Raw genomic sequence first — 26,995 nt, 5'->3', positions numbered from 1 at the left:
TTTAACTGGATTAGCTTGCTACTTAGCGAAAATGGCTAATTTATTTGACGTTAACAACGAACATCAAGAACCTGAAGCCTGACGTCTTTGGATGTGGTACTGTAGCGCTGAATTTCTCCTTCATTAGAACTACGAGACCCAAACACAAATCTCCACAAACATCTAGTGGAACATCTTCCCAGAAGAGTGGAGATTATTATCCCAGCAAATGGAATGGGACGAATCAAAAAAGTCATGGTGATATGATTAGTGTTACCCATAACTGCATGTTTGTGCTCCTGCGTGTCTATTTAATGGGATCTTATTATACAGTATTGTATAATAAATAAGATAAACAGAATCCATTTTCTCTCCATTCACCAGCGATTCGTTTATTAAATAGGGGTTATTTTGTATCGTCCATCACTCCAAAATGAGAAAAACACAGGTGCAAATTAGCTTTCGCAGGACTGTAATTGTGATAATTATCATACGGGGCGATGAAAAGGCAACGACGCAACAAAAGCGCGCCGTCGAGTCGGTGTCCGCGGATCGCACGCGGATTTGCATCGCGGTGCTCAAAATTGATTTCATTATCGCGAGCCTTCTTACTAATACGACCTTCTATACAGGAGAACGAGATGCTACTCTGTGTGTGTGTCGCGCTGTAGGCTTATATTTACGCGTTGTTAAAATCCTGAAACGGTTCTGGCTGAAGTTGCATAAGCAGCATTCGCTGTCACCTTTTATAGGACAATGTGTCAAAGGGAAACGTGTGTATACAGTAGAAGTGTGCTGATACTGCAGGTTACGCGCGGCGGCGGGATTCCTGTTCGAAAATATTCAATAATAGTCTCACTCGAGAACAAGGAGACCCAAACCTGTACAAAGAAATATGGTTTCCATGGGTCAGAAGATCTCCTGCTATAGACTTGCTATTGAACACCTTTTTGGGATGAATGTGAACGCTGAACTGCGCCCCAGACCCCCTCGCCTCACCTAAATCAGTACCTGACTTCACGAAGACCCTTGCGGATGAATGAGCAGACAAGCACGCTCCAAAATCTAGAGGAACATCTTGTGTTCAAAATGCAGGTGTCCATAAACTTTTGACCGCAATCACTTTTCCTCAGTCGACCCCCTTCATACTTCATACAAGGGAAAATAAAAACCCACCGTGGTCCATAAGAATGTTCTTGCAAATGCCAAATTATATGTTAGAGCCAAAAGTTTGTGGACACCCGAACATCGCACATCTGCTAAACATCTGGTTTGAGTCTTCATGGCCGTGATGTTCAGGTGTCCACAGACTCGGAGCAGTCTGGTGTAGGATGAACAAGAGACGCTCGAGACCTGAGCAGTATTTCTGTCTCAGTATTTCTTTCAGTCGTGGTGGTGTTGGTTGGTTTGTTTGTTTTATTTTCAAGCCAATTGACAAATGTAGGCTGTGTGTGAGAGGAGAAAGGGAGGAGGTGAAGAAAAATTAAGTGGATGGGAGAGAGAGAGAGAGAGAGAGAGAGAGAGAGAGAGAGAGAGAGAGAGAGCATTTGTAAAAGAAACAGACTGAGAGAAATAGCCTGTGTGTGTTTGTGTGTTTGAAAGAGAGGAATGTGTGAATGAGAGAAAGTGTACACAAGAGCAAAAGAGTGTGTATGAGAGAGAGAGTGTGTGTGTGTGTGTGTGTGTGTGTGTGTGTGTGAGAAAGACAGAGAGAGAGAGAGAGAGAGTGTGTGTGTGTGTGTGTGTGTGTGTGAGTGAGAGAGAGATAAAGGGATTGTGTGTGTGTGTGTGTGTGTGTGTGTGTGAGAGAGAGAGAGAGAGAGAGAGAGAGTGTGTGAGTAAGAGAGAGAGAGTGTGTGTATGTGTGAGTGAGTGAAAGAGAGAGAGAGAGAGAGAGATAGAGAGAGAGAGAGTGTGTGTCAGAGAGTGAGTGTATGAGTGAGTGAGTGAAAGAGAGGAGGGAGAGAGAGAGAGAGAGAGAGAGAGAGAGTCTGAGAGAGTGGGTGTATGAGTGAGTGAGAGGGATTGTGTGTATCTGTGTGAGTGAGTGAGTGTAAAGAGAGAGAGCGAGGATGAGCACAGGTAAGAGACAGAGTGTGTGTGTGTGTGTGTGTGTGTGTGTGTGTGTGTGTGTGTGTGTGTGTGAGTGAAAGAGAGAGAGAGAGATGAGCGCAGGGAGAGAGAGAGTGTGTGTGTGTGTGAGTGGTGAGTGAGTGAGTGAGTGAGTGAGTATGAGTAAGTGAGTGAGTGAAAGAGGGAGAGAGAGAGAGAGAGAGAGAGAGAGAGAGAGAGTGTGTGTGAGTAAGTGAGTGAGAGAGAGAGAGAGGTGTGTGTGTGTGTATGTATGAGTGAGTGAGTGAAAGAGGGAGAGAGAGAGAGAGAGAGAGAGAGAGAGAGAGAGAGTGTGTGTGTGTGTGAGTGAGAGAGAGAGAGAGTGTGTATGTGTGAGTAAGTGAGTGAGAGAGAGAGAGAGAGAGAGAGAGAGAGAGAGAGAGAGAGAGTGTGTATGTGTGAGTAAGTGAGTGAGAGAGAGAGAGTGTGTGTGTGTGTATGAGTAAGTGAGTGAGTGAAAGAGAGAGAGAGAGAGAGAGATGAGCGCAGGGGAGAGTCGCGCGGCTTTAAGAGCGTCTGTTTTTCCCTCTCACTGAGCATTTCCTCTCTCCGGCGGCGGAGCGCAGCGCTGTCACACTCACACATCTGTGCGCGCACACACACACACGCATCTATACACACACGCGTGCGGAGGCTGGAGGTGTCGGAGCGGAGAAGAAACACACAGTTCCCGCAGGCGCAGTTCGGAAATACGCTCCCGAGTCCCGGTGTCGGATTTTACGCGTCGCTTTTTACGCGGTCATGGAGTTACAGAAGTGGCGGTGTTGTGCGCTCGGCGCGTCCCTGCTCGCCGTGTTCAGCTCAGCCATGGCTGCCTCTCACTGTAAGTCCACACACACACACACACACACACACACACACACACACACACACACACACTAACACCTATACGTCTTATTTCCCCTCAACAGGCGCTTTCATATGGTCGGTAATTATTGCGTTTTAATGGCACGCGCAACCCGCTTTAATTTCACTGTCGCGGCTCATTAACGGAACACACACACACACACACACACACACACCTCGACTCCGAGACCTAATCAGGGAGGTGTCCAAAGAAAGTGACGTGCAAAATAAATTGCATTCTTTCTGTGTGTTTTTTTTATCCTTTTACAGTTGCGCTCGGTTTCCTGCCGCCCGTCGGTCATTAAACCCGTCATGTAAATAACCCCGGGGGGTGGAGGGGGTGGGAGTGGTGGGGAATGAGGGAGGGAGGAGAAAGTTACTTGGATATAAAGTGAGATTGGAAGAAGATTGGAGATCTAATCTAAAACATGGTGATGATCCTGTATGGAACAATATTATTGTCAATAATAATAATAATAATAATAATAATAATAATACAGCTGTAAGTCCGTGGCTTGATTTATTTAATTTAATTGTAATTTAATTCTCATTTATTTTATTGACATTAAAAAAAATATTATACTGCACACGAATTGTCTGTAACCCCGGGATCATTTCAACCACCTGTCTTTCTTTTCCATTTATCACCCCGAGCATCACCCCTCCAATGCCTGTGTCTCTCCTGCGAGGTGTTTTCGTGCTCGAGAGGCGGACGCAGGCCGTGTCCCGAACGCCCCGTCTTCCCTCCATGCAGTGTACAGTAGACCTCCTACACAATACGCGTGCAATAACGAGTCGGGTGGGATTTGTTCACGAGGACCTCAGGACTAATAACATTGTATGGGTGAGAAAAAGATGGAGGATGGATGAATGGAGGGAGGGCCCAAGAGAATGAGAGAGAAAAAATGTGGTGTAGGGCAAGAAATAAGTTTTGTAAGTGAAAGTCTGTCAGTACTTTTGCTTCTGAAGATGGACAGACAGATAGAGGGAGAGGAATACAAGTGGTGGAGAGGCAGACAGACAGATGGAGAGACATACAGGCAGACAGACAGATAGATAGAACCACAGACAGAGGGAAAGTGGTGAAGATAGGCACATGGAGAGACATGTAGGCGCAGAGAGAGAGAGAGAGAGAGAGAGAGAGAACACAAGAGAGACAGACAGAGAGATAGGCAGAAAGCCAAGCAGATAGTGAGACATACAGATAGATAGAGAGAACAGACAGGCAGACAGAGAGAGATACAGACAAACAGGTAGAGGATAGACAGACAGACAGACAGACAGACAGACAGACAGACAGACAGACAGACAGACAAATAAGCAGTGAAAAAGACAAACAGGAGACAGGCAAACAGAGAGAAAGACAGACCGAGAGAAATATAGATATATAGAAAGAAAGCCGATGGACAGTGGGAGAGAGAGAGAGAGAGAGAGAAAAATAAGCAGAAAAAAATACGGACAGAAATAAAATCATAGACAGACAGACATATAGATTGAGAGAAATACAGATGGACAGACAGACCGAAAAATAGCTAGAGAGACAGGCAGTAAGAAAAAAATGTAGATATATAGATAGATAGATAGATAGATAGATAGATAGATAGATAGATAGATAGATAGATAGATAGATAGATAGATAGAGAGAGAGATAGAAAAAGTACATCTTGGATCTTCAGGTCCACAGCCTCCACTTTTCCGAGTCTGAAATACTACATGAAGTGTCCAAAAAGACAAGCAAAGTAAAAGGTCCACAGTTTAGTGTCGTCCCCTTTTCCCTTCAGACTGTTGACAGACAGCCGATAGTAAACACAACGTATAATAAGGAGCCGATTGCATAATCAAATATCACTCTTTCTCCAGAAAAACCTTTCCATCAGCGCCCGAACCGGCGCGCAAATTCCGCGGTAATATCAAGTAATCAAGGAGAGACTACATCAAATATTTGCGGAAGGATCAAATCTCATTTTCTCTCTCTCTCTCAAAAAAAAAAAAAAAAAAAACTGGCGGCTCTACAATCCAAAATATGACGGAACAGGAACGATAAAAACCTCGTCCATCATTTATGAGCCACCGGCTCCCGAATCCCTTCTGACAGGATCGGATGAAAACAGCCAGGACAAGCAAAATGGATGCTCTCAGGTTCACCCACAGAGACATTAAAGAGTAAAACCTCGGCCGTGTCGTGTGTGTCAGGTGACAGAGATAATGGGCGTCTGCTGTCTCTCCCCGAGCGGCCGACGTCTCCGAGTGGCCTAACGACGGGATGTCCTTTTGGATCCGATGTCTCCAATAAGGCAACGACATGCCTCTTATCTGGAGCTCAGGGACACACCGGGGTCCCAACATGACATGAGATGGGACTCGGATTTTTTTTTCCTCTTGGGCCAGGACAAATATTTGGGCATTGTGCATTTTGGAGGAACAAGATATCGGATAAGGTCAAGTTTCAAAAATTGCGTGTGAAGAGGTCACAGTACTTTTCTCTCCATCCATCCATCCATCCATCTGAGATATTATACAACGTTTATGGCTTTTGGCAGAAGCCTGTATCCAGAGCGACTTACAACTAAGCAGTTGAGGGTTGAGAGCCTTGCCCGAGGGCAGCTTGGTGGTGCTGGGATTTGAACTCATCACCTTCCGATGCAAAGCCTTAACCACTGAGCTACCCCTTTCACATATGATTTTTAAGTACATCCCATTTATTATCTCATTTGTCTCATTTTTATCTCAATTATTGTTGAGGGCCTTGTACCTGGTGCTGGTATTTGAACCCATGACCTTTCTGACCATAATATATTTATATTGTATATATTATTCATAATATTTATTTATTTTATATATATTTATTATTATTTATTTATTATCTGGGCCCAAGTTGAAACATTGTAAATCCAAAGTCCATCAATTCAATTAATCTAAAACCTGCAACTCCTGACCCTCTCCACAGCAATATTTACTTTTTTTTTTTCCCACTGTTAAAGTATGTACAATCGTCGGTCAAAGTGCTGCAGCACAGTTATTTTCTTACTCTCCCGCTACCAGATATTTTTTGTTATTATTATTATTTCTCCCCCTTGCAATTTCTGCTTTTTTTTTTTTCTAGCTTTCATCAACTGTAGTCAATTCCTCCAGTCGCATCTGTGTGGTGTCGCGAGGCCTTTTATTAGCTTCTTTTTTTTTGCAGTCGTCAGTTCAGTCACGCATCACGGAGCTGGGAAAAAAATCGATAATTCTAAAACCTTAAGAAAAAAAAAAGAAGAAAAAAAATCACCCTGGAGGAATCGCAGAGGTGGCCGACAGCCGTTTGAAACAAGCGTTAGATTGAGTTCGGTGGACGGCTGGAAGACGATGAGCGAGTACTATAGGACGGCATGGGGGTCACCAAGTCCGGCCCTGGAGGACCTTCTCCCTATCCAGCGTCTAAACCCGGTGATTAAATGGGGAGCTGAGTCAGGGGAAAATCAGCAAACTGTGCTGGACTCTGACCCTGCTGGAGTGGAATTGAATGCTCTTGACTATATTCATGAATCCAATCTCAAATTACGTCTATTTAATGGCAGTTATTGAAGGTGAAATGAAGAAAGCTGCGCAGGAAAAGCCTTTTTTTTGGCGCTCGGTGGACTGCAATGTCTCCGTGTGCGAATCACTGATAATCCTGATATAATGAAGAGCGCAAATGAAGAGCGATTGCAGATATTCCAGCCTTTATGACCGGCAGGAGTTCCTGTGAAACATCATTATAACTGCATTGTCGAGTTATAGAATCTGGACACCGGGGGGTGTAACATTGGTGTTTGATTAACCACCATTCTTCTGGGAAGTTGTTCCCAGAAGAATGTGTTAAACGTTTATACAGCATTTTAACAGGGACAAGAATATATTATATGGCCAAAAGTACTTTATGTAGGACTCCTGACTATCACACACATGTGGTATACACCATTGTATAAAACAGTGATTCTCAAATCGTGGGTTGTGCTCCCCTAGTGGGGAATGAAGACATGACAGGTGAGGCGCAATAAACGGCAGAATTTATATAATAATTTTTTTTTAAGTAAATCCTTATTTACGATTTTCTTTATAAAACATACATTTTATACACTCAAACAAGTAAAACAATGTCAGTATGGGTTCCTAACACACTTTGACTTTCTCTATTTTTGAACTCGATGTTATTCATGTTTCTGAATAATTTAGACATTTTTAAATTAGAAAATTTTCCATTAACATTTTCTGGGGTGTTGCTTAAAAGTGAGGTATAGAAAAAGTTTCAGAACCACTGGTATAGGGTGTCCCTGTGTTCTGTAATTTTCCCTGGAATTAAGAGGTTGAAACACTGTTCCTGGGGTGTCGTCACCGTGGAACAGTGTTTCAACCTCTTAATTCCAGGGAAAATTACAGAACAGGGCTGCAGAGGAAAAATGTCTTTCTGGAAGCCTGACTGAACCCCAGAATACTCTGAATGATCACTCGTCCCCACATGCATGCTCCAAAATCTAGTGGAAAGCCTTCCCAGAAGAGTGGACATACGGCTCTGTATGCACCTGGATGGCTCCTAGAGGGTTTCTACGTGCCATACAAATCCGATTATGCGGCGCGTCCACGGAGAACGCCGCGCAATAAGGAACAGATGCGATCGATAACGAGGAAGATCGTCAGGGCAAAACTGGAAAAGATGAGACCCCAGGAAGCCAGCGTGCAACGCAATGCTGCCGAAAATGAATTGGACCTCGTTTCCCAAGAGACGGTACGGTTCAGGCTAGCGGTAAAGTCTTTAAGTAAATCTAATCAGGCGTGTTGTATATAATCGTACGAGGCTACACGTTTAGGCGCGGTTAGAACTGTGATATTCACAAATTTCCTGCAACAGATTTACAGTCGAGGTCTGATCGAGCACTCGGATCAGGCGGCTCAGACGAGCGGCTTTGCACTTGCCTCGGCGAAGACCTGCGGAATTAAAGCACTTCGATCTCGGGTTTGTATTTAGTGCTTACAATCAAGGTGTCTATGAAAAGTAGTCGCCGCGAATCCCAAGTGCAGCTCCTGCCAAGAGCGGGTCATGTGGGCATCGATTTGGAACACAAGCAGCCAGAAAGCTACGAGCGAAAGCTGCGCTGTCAGATAAAGTGCATGCATATTCATTCCATAGTAATGGACCGACGATAGAGAGACCGATTGCATGGCTGAATCTATCCAGGATAAAATTCCTCCTTTTTTTGTCTTCCTCATCCCCCCTCCCCCCCACACACACGTCAAGATTATCTTTACAGCTCTAGAGCAGAGATGTGGGTTTAAATTGCATTCATTCTCTCAGTTGGGGTTCTCGTGCGTTTTTGTGTATACGTGTGCGCGCGCTTGTGTGTGTGGGCGTAAGTAGAAGGTTATTGAACTTTCGACCGCAACATTAGCGCGATCGAGTTGTTCATTTCTGCATTATAAGGTCAAACATAGGAGGCTTTTAAAAGGCGGATCCCCTGCGGAGTAGGACTGAACCTGAACCAGCGGGAGGGTTTGATACACATGCTTAAAGATTATAGCACGGCTTTTTTTTTTCCCCCCACTGTTATCGGTTTATTTGCTTGCTTAAGAGATTTTATGGCGATCCCATGACAGTTTACAGCATTTTAATAAAAAAACAAACAAACAAATATTACCACTAAGTACTACGAAGCTGTATTCATGTGTAATTGCGCTGAAGTCTGATTTTGAAATGACATTTGACAAGAAAACATGACATAAAAACATGCAAGATTGACAAAAAAAATACGCATTCGGTCGAATTATATGTTTCAATAAATTCCAACTCAGATTTGCCAAATTTGGTGATTCCCCTCCCCATGAATAAAGAAGAACCACCAGTTTTCTTTAAAATATCTCAAATCGTAAAAGCAATCACAGAGAATTGTTTATTCTGTATTAAATACAAAGGGAAATGGTTAAATCATGAAATGAAAGTTGTATAAACAAAAATGATGGGGTTTTTAACCTTGCTTGACCTACAGAGGCGATCATTTTAGGCCTCTAGAGCTTTTTAAAAAGCGATTTTTGAAGCTCTCAAGGAGGCTCCCGAACCTGTCCATAGGTACATTAGATAGAAAACGATTTTCCCGACAGAAGAGATTCATTTCCGACATCGATACGTTTCTGAACATCTCATTCCACGTGTAGTTCTCCATTTATAATAACCTTCACTCTTTCCTCCATTTATAACCTCCATAATAACCTCCACTCTTCTGGGAAGATGTTCCACTAGAATTTGGAATGTGATTGTGGACATTTGTGCTCGTTCAGCAACAGGAAAATGCGCAAAGGAATGTTTAGAAAGAACATTCCATAATTTCCGGACTATAAAGCGCACCCATATATAAGCCGCACCCACTGAATTTGACAAAGATTTTTATTTTGAACATAAATAAGCCGCAGGTCTACGCTGAAACTAATGAACTTTACACAGGCTTTAACGAAAGACAGTGTCTGTTACACGGTGCAACGGGTGAAATATGTTGCACTTCATTTAGGAGCATAGCGGTATTTTGGGAATAGCATGCCGCCACAATTTTCCGGTATTACTGCATGTGTGCAAGACCGAGGAATATGTCCTTATTATTTTCTGATGCTCATTTCTAAGTTTCTTTGACTAACCGTTAACGCTGTTGCCAAGAAAAATAAAAAAGCACGAGTTTTGGAAACCTGTCTGTGCTTATATGATTTCTGTTGTACCTGGAGTTAGCGAGCTCTCCCTTCACCCAGACTCAACGCGTTACAACGGCTTGTATCTAAACAGTAGCCTACCAAGAAAGTCATTGTTCACTGTCTTCCTCCTTCTTTTCACAACTATTTCTCTCGGGAGTTTATCTTTTGGCATCGTCGTACGTTTAAAAATCACCCGATGGAAGTTTTTTCTCCCAAACCCGTGCAGCTCAGAACACAGGTGAGGTGCGTTTTTTCGTTTCCGTTCGGAAATTTCATTGGTTTCATTGTTATGGGGTTCAGTTTTTTGGCTTGAAGTTTGTGAAACCGGGAAAAACCCAGGAAAATCTCATAAATAAGCCGCTTTGTTGTTTAAGCCGCGGGGTTCAAAACGGGGGAAAAAAGTAGCGGCTTATAGTCCGAAAAATACGGTATCAACGTTATGGTTAGTATTTGATCATAAAGTGTATATTACATTGTTATTTCACATTGTTTAACCATGATTTCCTGTTACCCAGGGCTATAAATATGAGATAATACAGAAGTTGCTGAATCATCTATCAAAGATTCTTATATACATATATAATTACAGGTAGTTCCGGATGGAGATGCGTTCTGATAAACACATTAACAAATCACAGTACATCATTTAGCAAAACAGAGCAAATTACACCACCGTAATGTATAAACTATATGATATATACTGTATGTTCCCGGCAGCAGGTGCGTGGACGAGCGCCTGTTCACGAGTGGAGGGCGTGGCCGGACGCTTTCTGTTTCAATGTCCAGGGTGCCGATGAAAAAAAGAGAGACGAGAGTTAAAATTGGGCTTTAAAACACCAAAAGCAGAAAAAAATACGCCCTCTAACACCGAGACAAATAAACTCTGTCGACCATTTGTGAAAGAGGGCACATATTGGCAGCGTCCCAACGTATCGTACGAAAATTTTAATATTTTCACAATGTATTTATTTTTACTGTCGTAACTCGTAACTGCCGTACAGACCATAGTATCCTATAGTTCCATGTCCATACAGAGTGAGACAGATATTTAATGACATGACACAAAGGCACTCAATTCGTTAAAAAAGTTCGAAAAAGTCGAACAAATGCTTTCACCTTCCGACGAATGTCCAACGTTTATTCCATGAAGTCGCCTTCGAAGCCTTGAAGCCGGGACACGACTTCCATAACCTTGGACCGTGGCGGTACAATAGACGTTGTTCGGAAGTGCATCACAGCGTGACGTTTCGGATTTAATAAGGCATGCTTTTATAAGCGGAAAAAAGTCGCCATCGGAAATACGGATACCTTTTCAGACCTGTAAGACGGCTGAAAGGAATAAGGAAGAGAGGCGTGTGTGTGTGTGTGTTGGTAGAAAAGCGAGGTTGTGTGCAGATGTGAATAATGCCTGACATTCACTTACTAAGGAATCAAAGTGTGCACTTTCTTATACGGCCCGAGTCCGAATGCGGAGTGATCAAAAGAGTGAAAGCAGGAGCTGTGAAAGGAATTGGGGAAAGGTCTGAATGGATTATAGATAGGTAGACAGATCATAGGGTTTGCAAGTGTATTTTTATAGAATGTTTTCAAAAGAAGAGCATTAATTCCATGCAATACAAATTGTTTTATTTTTTTTTGCCAAAAATTTTACATGAACCAGTATATACAGAATCGCTATAGATATTAGCCCTTATCTTAGTAGAACATCAAAAAGTAACAGGGCAGAAAGTTAACTATAATATTCAACTATATTTGCACTGAATTGTTCATTATCTGTTATTAAAAAAACCTCTCTTTTATATACTTTGCAATATTGTAAAGAATCATATTGTGTACCGGAGCAACAGCCTACATGCTTTTGTTCATCTGTATTCAGATCCAGAGCAGTCTGAGCTTTTGTATAACTGAAGAAATTCTAGCCGAGCTACAGACATGTTAGCTTTCGCGTCCAAAAAAAAAAAAAGATCTGACCTAAAAGCTTTTCATTGAAACCGAAGGATGAAAGTGTAATGAGAGTGCTCATGGCTTTTACGCCTGCTACTGTATAAAACGTTTATTCAATAAAGTTACCTTGGAAGCCATGAAGCTGAGACACGACTTCAGAACCTTGGACAGTACCGTAGAATGGCCGCTGTTCCGTCAATAAATATATCATTTGAATCCAATAAAAAAGCTTTTTTTTTGTAAGAAAGGTTTGAATACTGGAACTGTGATTGTTCCTTCAGTTATTGTTTGTAACTACCAAGTTCAGGAATCTATACAAAGAGCATTAGCATCTCTAGCTGCATATAGCTCCAGAGCATTTCAAACCAATTCCGTAATACTGTATTTACACTCACCTCTAAAGTTTTCTTGTTGATATAAATATTTAAGAGTGTGTTTGTTCCATTTGCCAACAATGAGAGTTTTCAGTTATCAAGGACAGATCTTACTTTTTAACTCCCTGTTACATGGACAAAAATAATGAAGACACCTGAGTTCTCCAGCCATATGTGCTTCTTCTCCAAACCACAAAGCTGAAGGTAAAACATTTCCCCTTCACTTAAACCAGGAGACCCCAAACCTGTTCCAGCAGGACAATGTTCCTGTGTTCAAAGCCAGCTCCGTGAACATGTGGTTTGCATGGGATCGGAATAAAAAATATTCTGCGCTAAAACTCCGATCTCAACCATTAGGGCTCCTCACCTCACCTACATCAGAACCTGACTTTACTCACACCCTTGTGGCTTAATGAATCTCTACAAGCAACGCCAAAATCTAGTGGAACATCTTCCCAGACAATTAGAGACGATCACAACAGCAAATGGGACTAAATGTGGAATTGGATGTTGGAAAAATGCGTACTAAACTTATAGCCAGGTGTCCGCAAACTTTTGTGTCCAAACATGGCACCCGATGTGAATAAACTTATAATAACTCAGTGCATATCTACAGGTTTTATCAGTACAATATTGTGCAATACGTAGGCGTTTGGTATTAGTAGTGTTTGTGTATTTTGGGGTTCTGCTGTACAAATCGGGATCTATAAACAGTTGCCATGGAAACAAAACCAATATTAGATGTGTTGAAATGAACCTTTTGTTTATGTTTGTGTCAGAAAGTGTCTGTATGTACGTGTCTGTATATATTAGGCATGTCTCTATAACCGAGGCTATTGCGATTCGCATCTAAACGATACGATACATTAAAGAAGCATATGAAGCCGCTACCGATGCGATACGAGTCACCCCTATTACGATGCTATGCAATTCACTGTGGTACAGATAGAACGCTTTTATTTCTTGGGTTCGTCGATTTACTTAAGTGCAATTTAACATCTAACGCGCCATTGTAGTGCAAAAAACAAGGAAGTTACAGCTCTACCTCTGCCATGCTAATCTGTGACTCTCAGGACAGCGTAGCATTGTGATATGTTGTATTCACGCAGCAGAAGCACCACATCAAATATAAACATCAAATTTCTAAATAATTAAAAGTATTGTGCATCTATTAATAGTTCTATATCAATTCATCGTTTTTACTGATGCAAATATTTTAAATATGATGCATTGCGATACAACTTGTATCCCTTTTTTTAATTGATGCATCACTTTGTTATAGCTAATGTATATACTGTATACATTATATACAAACACGTATTCGATCGATTTAAAGTCATTTTCCATTCAGGACTAAAAGTCGTAGGAATGCGACGAAAACCCCAGACTCATGCTCGGCTGGATTACAGACAGACCGATCCGCTCGGTCCATCTCCATTTCAAAGCTTTAATATGAAACAAAACAGTTTTTTTCTATAAAAGCATTATCTTTCAAGAAGTATGACAAGACAAGGCTGGATAGTTCCCCAAAAAGCGATCCATTTTCAGAAATCTGAAGCAAGCGTTGAGGTTTTTTTGTATTTCTTTTCAGCCGCTACACTCCGCTGTGCAACAATAGCTTTCAACATTTTCCCCCAACAGAAAAAGAGAAAAAAAGAAAAAAAACAATTTTCTCTGGAAGAAATACGCCGTACTCGGTCGTAAATGCTGACCTGCTGTTCTTTTTTTTTTCCTCCTGTTCAGACCTCAGACCTCGTTTGATATTTAATGATGAATGAAAATACAGCAGTTATACACACCACTACAGAACACGTGCAGACGTTTGTGGACATCTGAGTTTGTGTGAACATCCCTTTCCGCACGAGTTTCATTTCCTCTCATAATACTCTCCACTCTTCTGGGAAGATGTTTTACTAGATTTAAGCCCCCCAAACCTTGACATCCCATCCAGACTCCCAACCCTCGACATCCCATCCAGACCCCCAAAACCTCCCACATCCCATCCAGACCCCCAACCCTCCACATCCCATCCAGACCCCCAACCCAGGGGCCTAATTATCCAAGAAAGTCCCTTTTTTCAGGCCATCATCATTTACCCTGGAATTCAAATCCTTTCTTTTACCATCCTGATCAGATCCAAGGCGGCAGCGTCTCTTTCCGAGTCCTGCTGGATCAGACGGATGCGTTCGACTCAGACAGGCTTCGACGGACGAAAGCTTGGCGAAACGCTCGGCCCTTTTGTTTACCGCCGCGTTCGTTCATCAGATAACCCGCACGATGATGGATTTGTGAAAATTATCTCGCCGCTTCATAATGAACCAGCCGAGCCCTCTGGCTGCCAATTTGCGGGCCCAGGCATCAGTCATGGATGAGGTAGTCTCATTTTCCAAATTAATTACAGAGATGCACATTAAATAACAGTTCGGTTCCCTCAAACAAAAGGATAGAAAAAGCCCCGCTAGCGCGCCGCTGAGGATATGCGATGCGAGATTTTTTTTTTCCTTTCCACTATGTGATCATTTTCAATGCTCATGCTCTCGCTGCATTAGTCAAATAAACAGTTTAATCAATTACAAGAGAGCATGGATTTCATTACGGCAGGAGCATGATGGTATACGGACAGACGGATGGTATTTTATGACGTATATAAATAATTATGCGCTGAACGGTTTATACAATTTCTATGAGATAAACATTTTATTTTTGTGTTAAATGTATGGAATTTGGCCTTGTCTAAAATTCTAGAGCGATTTTTTTTCCATGAAGGTTTGCGCTTTTATTCCACATTTATGTCCGTATTTAGTGTTGGAAATAAAATCTTTTGGGCCAAAAGTATTGGAACACCCGAGTTGTCCAACCAGATATGGTTCATAATTAAAGTTAGAGGTACCGAATTGTATTTTGGTTGCAGGAGCATGAAATTTTCCCTTGGATTGAACTAGGAGACCCAAAGTCATCTGTTCCAGCATGACAATGACGCATTGGGATGAATCTTTTAATGTTGAATGCACCCCTGATTTACATCAGGGCCTGATGAGCCTCCCCACAATCTCCTAAAACATCTTCCCAGAAGAGTGGAGGAGGTCATTATAAGAGAAACCAGGCACGAAATGTGGAATGGAATGTTAAAAAAAAGTTTACCAAAAATTAGTCGTCGATTTAATAGCTAGTTTTGAGTACTGAACAAAAACAGAAGTATGAAGGGCCCTCGTTTTCCATGAGCATATTAAGTGCACTCGGAGTTAAAGTGTCATTTCGGTTTTGAAGTACTCGTGCAGGATGACTCTCACGACACTGTCCTCCGAGCGTTTCACTTTGTCCATGCGGGAACTAACGATGAGGTCTAATTCATACACAATCCTGTGCACTCTGTGCTCCAATTTGCAGTTCAACGCCTCGAAATCAGTCCGAAAATGTATTGCATGTGTTTAATGTGGAGTGTTGAAACCACTGGACTTCAGTCATTGAACATAATTCAGCAGGTGAGCTTGGGATTGAATGCCACCGATACGGGTTTCAGATCTGTCACGTTGCGACGCTCTCTTTTCGCTGGCTCGGTGGGGGTTTTGCGTGGGTGGAACAAGGGGGACTTGTTGCTGAGAGAAGTCAGAGAAGAATCACTGGACTGGTTCGAGGCATCAGGAATAAGAACTTTTTGCAATCATGATGAGCAGAAAAGCATTTCAATGCGCAGAATTGTAGCAGATGGACAACAGGGGGAGATCGTGTCCGGTTTCTTGGGAATTTTATAGTCAGTTCATCGGGCAGGTGACGATTCAGTGGGGGAAATTTTGGCCCGACAAATTTTAACGCTAAACTGGTTGATGTGGTTGGAAAATTTGGACCTAATACTGATCTGGTTGAAAAAATGACCCTGATGTGGTTGGAAAAGTTGAATTGACACAGACTTGGCTGAAAATCACACTGATCTGGATGGAACATTGAATGTGACACTGATCTGGTTGGAAATTGATCCTTATCCAGTTGGTAAGCTTGACCTGATGCTGAATTGGTTGAAAATTGACACCGATGTGTTTGGTAAATTTGACCTGACACTGATTTGGTTAGAAAAAAATAATGTAATACTCTGGTATATAGTTGGAAAATGACTACGTTCTGGCTGTAAATTTGACTTGACACTGATCTGACTGGAAATTGACCCCGATCTGGTTGGTAAATTTTAACTTATATTGCAACAAAACCTATTTGACAATAGTCATTGACTGTTTTAGAGGTGTGAGGATATCGCACAGTCTTCGGCATCATTTCTCTTTAATCTATTAACACATACAGCATAAACAAAAATAAATTATAAAAAAGCTTTTTTTTTTACCTAAAAATACACACAAGCATTCGCACAAACCCAAAAAAACAAAACATATCAAATGATTTCGCAAATCATTTCGATCTGAAAATAGGCCATTGTATAATTCATTTAGAATGCTGACTCGGTGCATCACTATGGATACGTCGGTTCGCCCAAGAGCTGTGTTGGTTGGTAAATAAGGAGGAGAGCAGAGTTCAGTGCAAGTCTAAAAATTAAGTCAGTGGCTTAGAAAAGAAAAGGGAAAAAAAAATCAATAAACTCTTATTCAATCCCGATCCCACCAGTACTTGACAATATGCTGAGAACCGAAGCTGCATTTATCCATTATTGAGCGCATTGAAAAAAGGAAGTAGAACACATTCGATTTGCCAGCCACGTTTCACTAGCAACGAAAATCCTGAAATTCAAAGAGCTCCGAAAGGTTAAAAGGACATTTCCATCCATTATTTCCAAATTGTTCTTTCCGAAACGATCCTGCCGTCCTAAGACTTCGTGTGATTCAAGACAAATTGCCACCTTGTTTGTACCCTTTTGCCCGAGCGTCCGGCGAAACCCGGCCGAGTCAGGGGCGCTACATTAGCCGAGATGAGAACTCCACTTTTCTCATTTCGGGTTAAGAGCGAGCCTGCCTGGTCCTGGCGACATTTCCAGACGCCGGATGGAATAGAGCAACACGCCGGCTGATGGGATACGAGTGTTGTAATGAGACTTTCTACTTCCTTTCTGATGTAATATTTACCAGAAGCTTATAGGATCATTATCCCTGAGGCTGGGAGGAATCCAGAGGGCAACCCAGACCAGGAACATTTTTTTTTTTTAAACTTAGCAATTACAGGAATTAACGATTTGAGGCATCCTTGAGTCAATATGCCATATTGTGTTTCTTAATCACGGAGCCTGGCTCAGGTTTTCAAGAATTTTTTTTTTTTTTTTTTACACAAATAACAATGGGGCAATAATTAGATTTTCAAGGACAAAAAAATAAATATATAAAATAATTAAGAAAAAAAAATCCAATGTAAGAATATAAAAAAAAGACACAAAAGAGGAATATTAAATGGTTTACAGTTTGCTGTAAAACAATGATAAATACGACGATACTAATCATTACAAGGTCACAACTAAAAGAATGATGCTGCCTATATACTTGATGCAAATGGATTTTTTATACTGCTGTTTCTTCAATGGTTCCTTAGCTACAGTCTTGTGTTGTTGAATTCTGAAAATTTCAATAAATTGTCTTTTGTCATTTAGATCACTTATTTACTGCAGTTGAGGGGAACTAGAAAGAAAATGAGCGTTCTTTGCAATTGTGATGGACAGAAAAGCATTTCTGGAAAGTTGAATATTGAGACGGGTGGTCAATTTAAATTCTGCTCGGATGCTGATTTATTTCAGGTAAACAGAACCAGGCTTTAGAAGGGAAGCCGGTCACAGCCGTGTCAGCCATGTCCTCTTTATTTTCATGACTGAAACTTGAAGACGGAGCAAGAATTCAAGTCCTAATTTAGGACTGGATCCTTCACCACTAACAATTCCTGTTACTCAATTCATTTGTAAGACCCTCGTATTGTAAGTACACTAGAAGTAGTACAAACATTCGTTCTACAAGTTCTAGTGGGTCCTATGAAGGCTCTGATATTAAAAAAGTAATATCTATTAAGAAAAAAAAATTCAATAGAGAAATAAATGACACTGGGAACACTTACGCATATGTCAGCAACTCTCTCAGTCCTTGCTCCTCGTTTTTCCAGATTCTAGAGGTGTTCCTTGGCATTTTAATAAGGCTTCCAAATTTTTCATAACCTCCCAGCAATAACTCTTGCTCTGCAAAAAAATATATATAAACTGTGAACACACATACAGTAGACATTGGCATTGAACCATTGACTGGTCAATCACAGCATTGCTGTTGTTTCTAGTGTTGATATACCTCACTTGGCAACATGCAATTACATTATATGGACAAAGGTATTGGGACACCTGACCTTTCCTGCTTTATGTGTTTTTTCTTCAAACTGTTTCCCCAAAGTACACAATTGTACAAACTTTTGCGTTCACTTGAACTTTAAACCCAAACCTGTTTCAGCATGGCAATGCCCCTGTGCACAAAGCGAGCTAAAGATATGTGGTTTGGAGAGGAAGATCTCCTTCTATAGAGCTCTGATCTCAACCCTACTGAATACCTTTGGGATGAATTCAAACAGTGACTGCACCCCAGGCCTCTTAATCTTCTCACCAACATTAGTACCTGACTTTACTAACACCCTTGTGTCTGAATGTATGGTCCACAATGTAATCTCCAAAATATCTAGTGGAATATCTTCCCAGAAGAGTGGAGGGGATTATAAACAAATTGGGACTAAATGTGGATTGTGGTGCTCAAAAAGCACATACCGTTCTTACAGATAGGTGTCCGCAAACTTTTGGCAATAGTGTTTCTCAAACAACTCAAATATAAATGTTCATCGCCTCAAGTACTAATTGACCTCAAACCTAAATCAGGTGCAGCCATTTGAGTCCTGAGTGCTGGGGTCAGGTGATGTGCAGGGGCTGATGGGTAATGTATTTCCTGTCTGTAAAAAAACACCATCTGCTGCTATGCAGATGTATATATGTTTACAATACCCTCTTTGTTTAACAGTTAAAAAGAGGTGGAAAATTTCCTGTAAATTTCCAGAAACCTAATCTGGAGAATTCTGGAAATATTAATATAGCTCTAATGTTCCAATATTCATTTCTATCACAAGACTCTAAACTCAGTCTATGTGAAAAGACTCTAATGTGATTCTTAGCACACCAATCTATTAATCGAATGATATTAATTAGTCAAATACTGATTGATATCCACAGTGGGGGAAATCATTATTTGGTCCCCTGCTGATTTTGTGGGTTTGCCCCTTGCAAAAATAAGGAACAGTCTAGAATTTTTAGGTTTATTTTAACAAAGAGAGAAAGAATATAAAAAAATGAAAGGTTATAAATTAATTTTGTATTTGATTAAAAAAAATAAGTATTTGTTCCCGTACCAACCAGCAAGAATTCTGACTCCCACACACAAATTAGTCCTGTGCTTTAAAGAAAGAACTCAAACTAATATCAACCCATTTTGTGCATAAAAGACACCAGTCACAGAATCAAACTCTTCCAGTCAAACCTCTCCACCACCATGGGTGAGACCAAGAAGCTGTCAAAGGATATCAGGGACGAGATTGTGGACCTGCACAAGGCTGGAATGAGCTACAAGACCATCAGCAAAAAGCTTGGTGAGAAAGAGTTCACTGTTTTTGCGATAAAAAAATGGAAGAAAAGCAAGATAAGATAATCGTCCTCGCTCTGAAGCTCCATGCGAAATCTCACCTCATGAGGTAAGGATTATTCTGAAAAAGGTGAGGATTACAATGGAGGAGCCTGTTAATGATCTCAAGGGAACTGGAACCATAGTCACCAAGAAAAACATTGGTAACACACAAATCCCTCTGATCAATAATGCACATGAACAGACCCGTCTGACGTTTGCCAATGAACACCTGAATGATTCAGAGGAGGCTTGGGAGAGTGTGATGTGGTCAGATGAGACCAAAATTGAGCTCTTTGGCATCACCTCGTTGTTTTTGGAAGCAGATAAATGCAGAATATGACCTCAAGAACACCATTCCCACTGTCAAACATGGAGGAGGAAACGTCCTGCTGAGGGTGGAAAGACTCCACTACATAAATGAGACCATGCTCTGTAGAATTCTGGATGAGAACCACCTGGTCTTAGCCAGAACACTAACGATGGGTGGTGGATGGGTCTTCCAGCATGACGATGACCCAAAACATACAGCCAAGGCAACAATCTGATGGTCTTGTAGCCCATTCCAGCCTTGTGCAGGTCTACATTCTTGTCCCTGATGTCCTTTGACAGCTCTTTGGTCTCACCCATGGTGGTGGAGAGGTTTGAAAAGAGTTTGATTCTGTTGTTTCTTTAATGTTTTTTTTTCTCTCTGTTAAAATGAACCTTCCATAAAAATGCTAAACTGTTCATTTATTTGATAGGGGGTAAACTCACAAAATCAGCAGGGGACCAAATAATTATTTTCCCTACTGTATTACAATGATCATGAGCCCTTCTTTTAATCTACTTCAAAAAAATCGCGCAAATAAGGTCACGGGTGTGGTGGTGAGTTCGAGTCTGGAGTTTCTTTCATCATTTATTCCTCTGTAAATGTTGTTGAACTGATGCTGAACTGTATGTTGGTAATAAGTCGATTTCACCAAGCGCCAAACAAAACAAGTTCAAAACAAGCGTGCGCTCGACCCTGATTGGTTTGACCATTTTTAATCCTCAGAAATAAAAAGGAACGACTGATTTCGCAAAATGTAGTTGAGTAAAAAGTAAATATTTGACTTTGAAATGTAGTGAAGATCAAGTCCCCCAAAATGGAAATACTTCAGTGAATTACAGATACATGAAAAAAGCTACTTAGGCAAAGTAATGAATTACATTTACTTCATTACTGGATATATAAATGGTTGAAATGACAATCAAAGCTTCTTGACTTGGTTTACGCTTTGATTTCGCAGCTCAATCCGCCATCGTTGGTTCTAATTTTTTGTAAATGAAACTCACGTCGCAATGCAACCCCGTCTCCGGTTTCGCTTCTGTAGTCTACAGTTGTGTTTTATAATCCCTCAGGCATTCGAGTGGCCATCTATCAAACTTCAGTTGAGCTAATAAAGCGGTGAAACAGCCCTCAGGTTGCTGAGAAATAGTGCCGAGATCCTGAGGCTTGTTAAAATCCATGCCGTAAAGCCACTTTAATCCGGTGGTTTCTAACACTTTTTTTTTTCTTCTTGTTTGATAAACAAACACTTATACCCAAAGGCACTTTCAGTCATAAGCAAAGCACAGTCAAGAGCAAATCAAGTTTCCCCAGTACAAAACGAACTTAATCTCACTCTCTCTTTATCATGATTTCATATCGATGGCTTGCTATTTGCCTAAGAATCCCTTCTTAGTTGCATCTGGCTCAGCGGGAAAAAGCGCGAGGTACCGTTACGACGTGGCCTCGTGGTGCTATAATTCATCCTTATCGCCTGAAGGCTCAAGGCTACGCCTTTTCATTTGCCGGGCCTCGCTATTCGGAGCACTTGAGAAATCTGCAATTTGCTCATGAGCCGTAGTGACACTTCAGGGGGCGCCTCGGCATTCATGGCTTCTTCGCACGACGTGCCTTCTGTAGGGCTCAGAACGAAAACCGAAAAAGCGTGACCATACAGTACTTTTGGGCTTGCACGGGGAAAAGGAAATAAATCGCTCGGTTGGAAGCAAAGCAGGCGACTTGCAGGTGCTGTGGAATCTGATCTCTGTGTAGCAGAGTGTTTTTTTTGGCTGAGTGAGCTGCCTAACGATGGCATGGCAGGACGAGGTAGAAAACAAAGAGGTGTCTGGGGTTGTAAATGTGTCGTCAAAACTGAATACGGTTCCTCTTAGAGGGAGAAGCTTTTCTGGTACATTCCTGAATGTCTGATTTCCAAAATTAGTCCTGCTTTGCTGTTATAAGAAGCTCCACTCTTCTGGGAAGATGGTTCACTCGATTTTGGATTGTGCAGATTTGTAAGATTACGTCCAGCCACAAGGGGGCTCATAAAGTTATGAAGGGTGAGGAGAAAATGGGTACGATCCGATTCATCTAAATAGGGAGATCTGAGCTCTATAGCAGGAGATCTTCCACTCTAAGCCATGTAAACCAGATCTTTACCTGGCTTTGTGCATAGGGGCAGTAAAAAAGATTTGGGTCCTAGAAGTTTTATTCAATTGTGTTCAACCCGATACCTGGACAAGAACCAAATATGGCTGGAAAAACTCAGGCGTCCTAGTAATTTTCTCCGAATTGTGTACGTGAGAATTGGAAATAAAATCAGCTTAATGCTGAAATTGTGAGTCAGTTGTGTTTTACGTATTTTTTGATTCGAGGTTAAAATCCCGGTGCTGCATTTCCACTCATTCCTGTTTGTATGTTCAGCTCTTCATTAGTGCAGAGATCAGTCCAGCTTCTCTAACGACGCGATCCCCCTTCGCACGATCAATAAAGCATCTCTCTTCCTATATAAATCTGTCACCGGTGCTATTACAGATTGACCAGGCAATTGGGTGTCGCCTTCGCGTCGCCTCATTTGTGGCTCTGTTTACAGTAACGCAATCAATTACTTGGAATTGCAGAAGGAAAAAAAAAAAGGGTGTCCTCGGAAAATCCGGGCAGATGCTCTCGACGGTAAAGAACACGAAAAGCTCAGCAAAGGTCCGGTAAAGACGCTGGCCTCATCGACGCGAAATGTGCTTCCATGTCCTCGTGATTAATGCGAATCTGGAGACAAAGATCACCCGCCTCCATTTTTAACGTTACTGGAACACTCCTGGCCTCGTACCCTTCAGCGGCTGTCCTTCTCATTAATTCCGAGCTCCTCACGAGACACAATCGGAGCCAGAAATAAGCACAGCTGTTGTCGCATGAAATCGGGGGGGAAAAATACTCAAATGTTTATAGGCGGAGATAGGAACGAGCAGATAGTCAGATGTTTATGAGCAATATTAGCCAACGGCAATGCAATTAATGGAATACGATTGATTTAATTGTATTTTATTGCATTAAATTTTAACTGTCACGGTTTGGATTTTATTTTTTATTTGTATTTTTTATAGTTTTTTTTCCATTCATAATTGCAATATTTATATATATATATATATATATATATATATATATATATATATATATATATATATATATATATATATAAAATTGTTTTTTTTTTTGTTTTGTTTTTTTAATTTTTCAATATTTATTGTTTAAAACTATTGTATGACCACCAGTTCACAAGCAAACCTACACATCAATATTGGCACTGTTGGTAAATTTTTACAAAAAAGGCTGAGAAAAATAGTCCTTATATGTTTATTCTTTGGTTCTTTTATTTAAAAAATCACAAAAAATACTCTGCTCTCAGTCATACCCCACAACTACACAACGCAACCTCATCAAGCATTACAGTATGATTTGGTCACCCTGTTGCCCTCAGCATGTTTGTGTGCCAAGGGGCGGGTCTTATTTCCCTCTAAAGGCGTCCGCAGGATTCTCGTCTCCGGATGCGCGTTCACGCGCTCGTCCGTCTCGAATTGGTAAAAAAATAAGACGTGGGAACAGGTTTCAGTGGGCAAGTAGTGAGGAGAGGTTTGATGATGATGCTAGGGGATATTAAAAAATCTAATTTTACCCACAGCAGTGAGAAAAAAGTAGAGATGGAGCAGTTGTGTTTGGTCCACGTTACGTCATTCAGGGTTTTTTTTTTTGCTTATAAAAAAAAAAAAAAGAAGTAGCTATGTTTAACTATGTTAATTTTCGAACAAATATACCCTAGTTTCATGCCATCTGATTGGATTTTAGTAGCTCAGTGGTTAAGTCGCTGGGTTACTTATCAATAGGTCGGTAGTTCAAGTTCCGGTATCACCAAACTGCCATTCTTGGGGCCCTTGAACAAGGCTCTTAACCTGTGCTCCAGGGGCCCTTTAACATGGCTGGTCTTCCTAACATCCGCATATGTCCTCTTATTAGAACAATATGCCAAGCACACAATCTTCACACACATTTGAGAACAACCTGCTCTGCACCAAGCAACCCTCCCTCATCCTTGACAACAATGCCCCACTTGCTCCCCCTGGACCACCATGCCTTACCCTGCCCAACTAGGACTACCACACCTTATCCCTATATTTGTATTTTTTTTCAGTCATAGTATCAGTATAGTCATTTTTTTCTTCAAGTGGTTGAGAAATGACGAAAATAGGCATGTTTTTTATTAGTATGTAACATCTTTTGGCTGAAAAACAACAAGGCGTTTAATGTATGTAGAGGAAAAAACCTCAAACGATCCCCCTCACATGTAGAAATGTGCACTGGTGGTATTTCATCATAAGGGCATGACAACATACCATCTAAGTGGACAGCTAGCCTCGCTCGGAGAACTGTTTTTATCTTTAGCCTTGCTATTTTAAACTACATGTTAGACCTCATTTTTCTGTGCTTTATTTTGGCTGTGAAAATCCCAAACATCTAAATTGCCATGACTTGTGTCAATCAGGGGTACAGCGGGTGAAAAATCAATTTTTCATGTTCATGTGTTGGAAGCAGGAAAAATGGACAGGACTTTGACAAGATTCACATGGAGACGTCTAGACGACAAAATCAAAACATGTCTTGTTAAACTGTTGTTGTGGACTGGTGTTGCCAGGGCCACAAGGGGATGGTATCTACTGTACCCAAAGAAGGACAACCTTCCTAAGGCTCATTGATCGAGAGTGGGGAGCCCAGGCGAGTCTGTCTTGCTCTAGATCAGGCTACTAAAGACCTTCCACTCCATCCCATATATCAAAAAGTTTCGTAATAAGCTCTGTTTACAAGAAAATACTTTAATTTTCTACTTTATTTTTTAAAATAGTCTCCTTTCATAGCAATACTGTGCTCCCAGCGATCCTGCCACTTCTGGAACTGGTCCCGGATGGTCTTCTTTTTCGAAGTGCGTCAAGCACCTTCTGCGATTCGCGCCGAATCTCCGTGATGGTGTAAAAAACAGCGAGCAATATGAACCAGAGATTAATTAAATGCAATATGTAGCTGAAATCGTCTTATTTTACTGGAAGGAATCCTAGAATGGCAAAATATTTCCCTTTCGCTAACATGCAGCGCTAATCGAGAAAGACCAATGTGCCCTTAGCTTGAATAAAAACAAAAATAAATGCAATATTGACCCTCCGGTCTGCAGTAGCCGAGTCTGTTCTGTTCTTCCTGCTGATTGCTGACTTGAAGCATGAGGCAGGAGAAGAGGGAGAAAAAAAAGTCAGCCATTTTGTTTAGAGGTCAAAAAGTCCCGGCGTTACGGTCGGCCGCCACTTTACGACACGCCAGCTGCCACGAGCGCCCGCATTTAATGTGCTGACAAAAGTGAAATATAATTAATGCGAGCGCCGGCTGCGTGGGCTGAGTCACCGCTGCAGTCGCTGAGCTCATTTCACTGTAGGAGTCAATGAGGCCGAAGACGAATGATTTCTCATTGATGTGACAATGGGCAGGGAGGCTTAACGCAATATTGCGAACGTTTGTAAAAAAAAAAAAAAAGAAAAAAAAAGAAAAATATATACAGGATGAAAACCCACAGGTCCCCGAAGGCATTTTTGTTTTATGTTTTAAAGCGTTTGAGTTAACTGTTCAGCTGAATTGAAATCTATATGTAGGGAGAGGTCAGACACGGCACATTGATTCAGGTTAGTATTGATCACGATGGTTTATGCCTCCGTAATGTAGACAAAAACGTATGAATGGAAAAGTTCTCCAAGTTTGAGGAATCTAACCCACTATAAACAAAATCATTTTTTGAATTCCCCCCCCTCATTCCTCATGTTTTTTTCTTCTCTGAATATTCAAAATACGCCTCATTTATCGTTTTTTGCCATCTGATTTTGTAAATTTGTGAGTTAATGGGACTCTTGTTAATAAAACCCAATCAACCATTAGTCCATTAGATTAGTATAATCCATCCAGTGGCTTCATTCAACATTTTGGCTTTACTCTAAGAAGTTTCTATGGATCAGTAAATCCAGTTTGATGCGCATTTTAACCACAACCTGCCCCGCCCAAATTTCTGGCCCCGCCCACAACGTTCTAGATCGCCTGCAATATCAAAATATGCTTCAGTTTGTATTATTTTAAATATAATTTAGGCAGATTGGCTAAAGATTAGACGTTTCATCCTGAAAAAACGTCCACTAGTGGTTTGCCTTGACATCCACTTAACATATTTCACAATTTAGGGCATTGATCACATTAAGTTTATTTCCTTCTTGTCATATTTGGTGGAATTTTTGAAGTAAAAAATTATTTTGTCTTTGTGTTTTATGAAAAAATTATTTTCCTTTTTTCAATAAAAACAAACAAATGAATAAAGGCGTAATAATTTACGTTTTTCGTACAATTGCGGATAAAAAAACGCACGGTACACGGACCTAAAATTGTTGCTGGTTTCGTCGCTAAACTGATTCGAACTCACACTTTTTCAACATGCAGGAATTTCTCCGTATAATAACTTAATCCCGAAATAAATATATAAACAAACAAACAAAATACATCTCCGGCAGCTTTTTTAAATACAGCAATAAGGTAACAGAGGCGATTCATAACAGCGAAGAGACGAGTTTTGCGTCTTCACCTGCAGCTAATTTTAAACAATACGAATGGCTTCACTTAATGAGACTATCTCGATGTAATAATAGCAATAACATTTCTCCTCTTCGCTCATTACGTAATCAGTTTTAAACCTCGAGCTTGTCGGGTTTCTGGAAACACGAGCGAAACGCGTCGCAAATCCGACGTAATTTTTTTTTTTTACTTAAGACCGCAACTAATTAGATTCCAAGAACACAAAATATAAGGAGAATAATGATGTAGCAGAAACGAGCTACTGCGCCGCATTACCCCCTGACACTGCAGGGTGATACTTAACACACAATTACCACAACTGGTTCGATGTTCTTGAGCCAAAAACTAGATTTAGTCTTTTTTTTTGTTTTTATGTAAGTGATAAAGTCCATTCTATGCGTCCTGAACATCCTATTAGTCCCCATTCGCTGATATAATTAACCTCAGCTTCTGGGAAGATGTTCTACTAGATTTCGTGGATATTTGCG

At 41.0% G+C, this 26,995-nt stretch overlaps 1 protein-coding gene and 1 long non-coding RNA gene across 2 annotated transcripts in view; one reads left to right on the top strand and one right to left on the bottom strand.

Annotated features, from left to right (window-relative positions):
- Positions 1-18,715, bottom strand: part of LOC124382858 — a 69,321-nt gene extending 50,606 nt beyond the window's left edge. The window contains exons 1-2 of the long non-coding RNA XR_006925128.1: positions 18,673-18,715; positions 17,985-18,102 (exon numbers count right to left, since the gene is read on the bottom strand). This is a non-coding gene — a long non-coding RNA (uncharacterized LOC124382858). The remainder of the gene's footprint in view (positions 1-17,984; positions 18,103-18,672) is intronic.
- Positions 2,572-26,995, top strand: part of cntnap5a (contactin associated protein family member 5a) — a 122,220-nt gene continuing 97,796 nt past the window's right edge. Inside the window, 1 exon segment of the mRNA XM_046845147.1 lies at positions 2,572-2,914. Coding sequence (XP_046701103.1) covers positions 2,833-2,914 — 82 coding nt within the window. The 5' untranslated portion in view covers positions 2,572-2,832.

Source organism: Silurus meridionalis, chromosome 3 (assembly GCF_014805685.1).
Source record: "Silurus meridionalis isolate SWU-2019-XX chromosome 3, ASM1480568v1, whole genome shotgun sequence".
NCBI classification, from domain to species: domain Eukaryota; kingdom Metazoa; phylum Chordata; class Actinopteri; order Siluriformes; family Siluridae; genus Silurus; species Silurus meridionalis.
The sequence above is the reverse complement of the archived record's forward strand: the minus strand, read 5'-3'. Positions and strand labels throughout refer to the sequence as shown.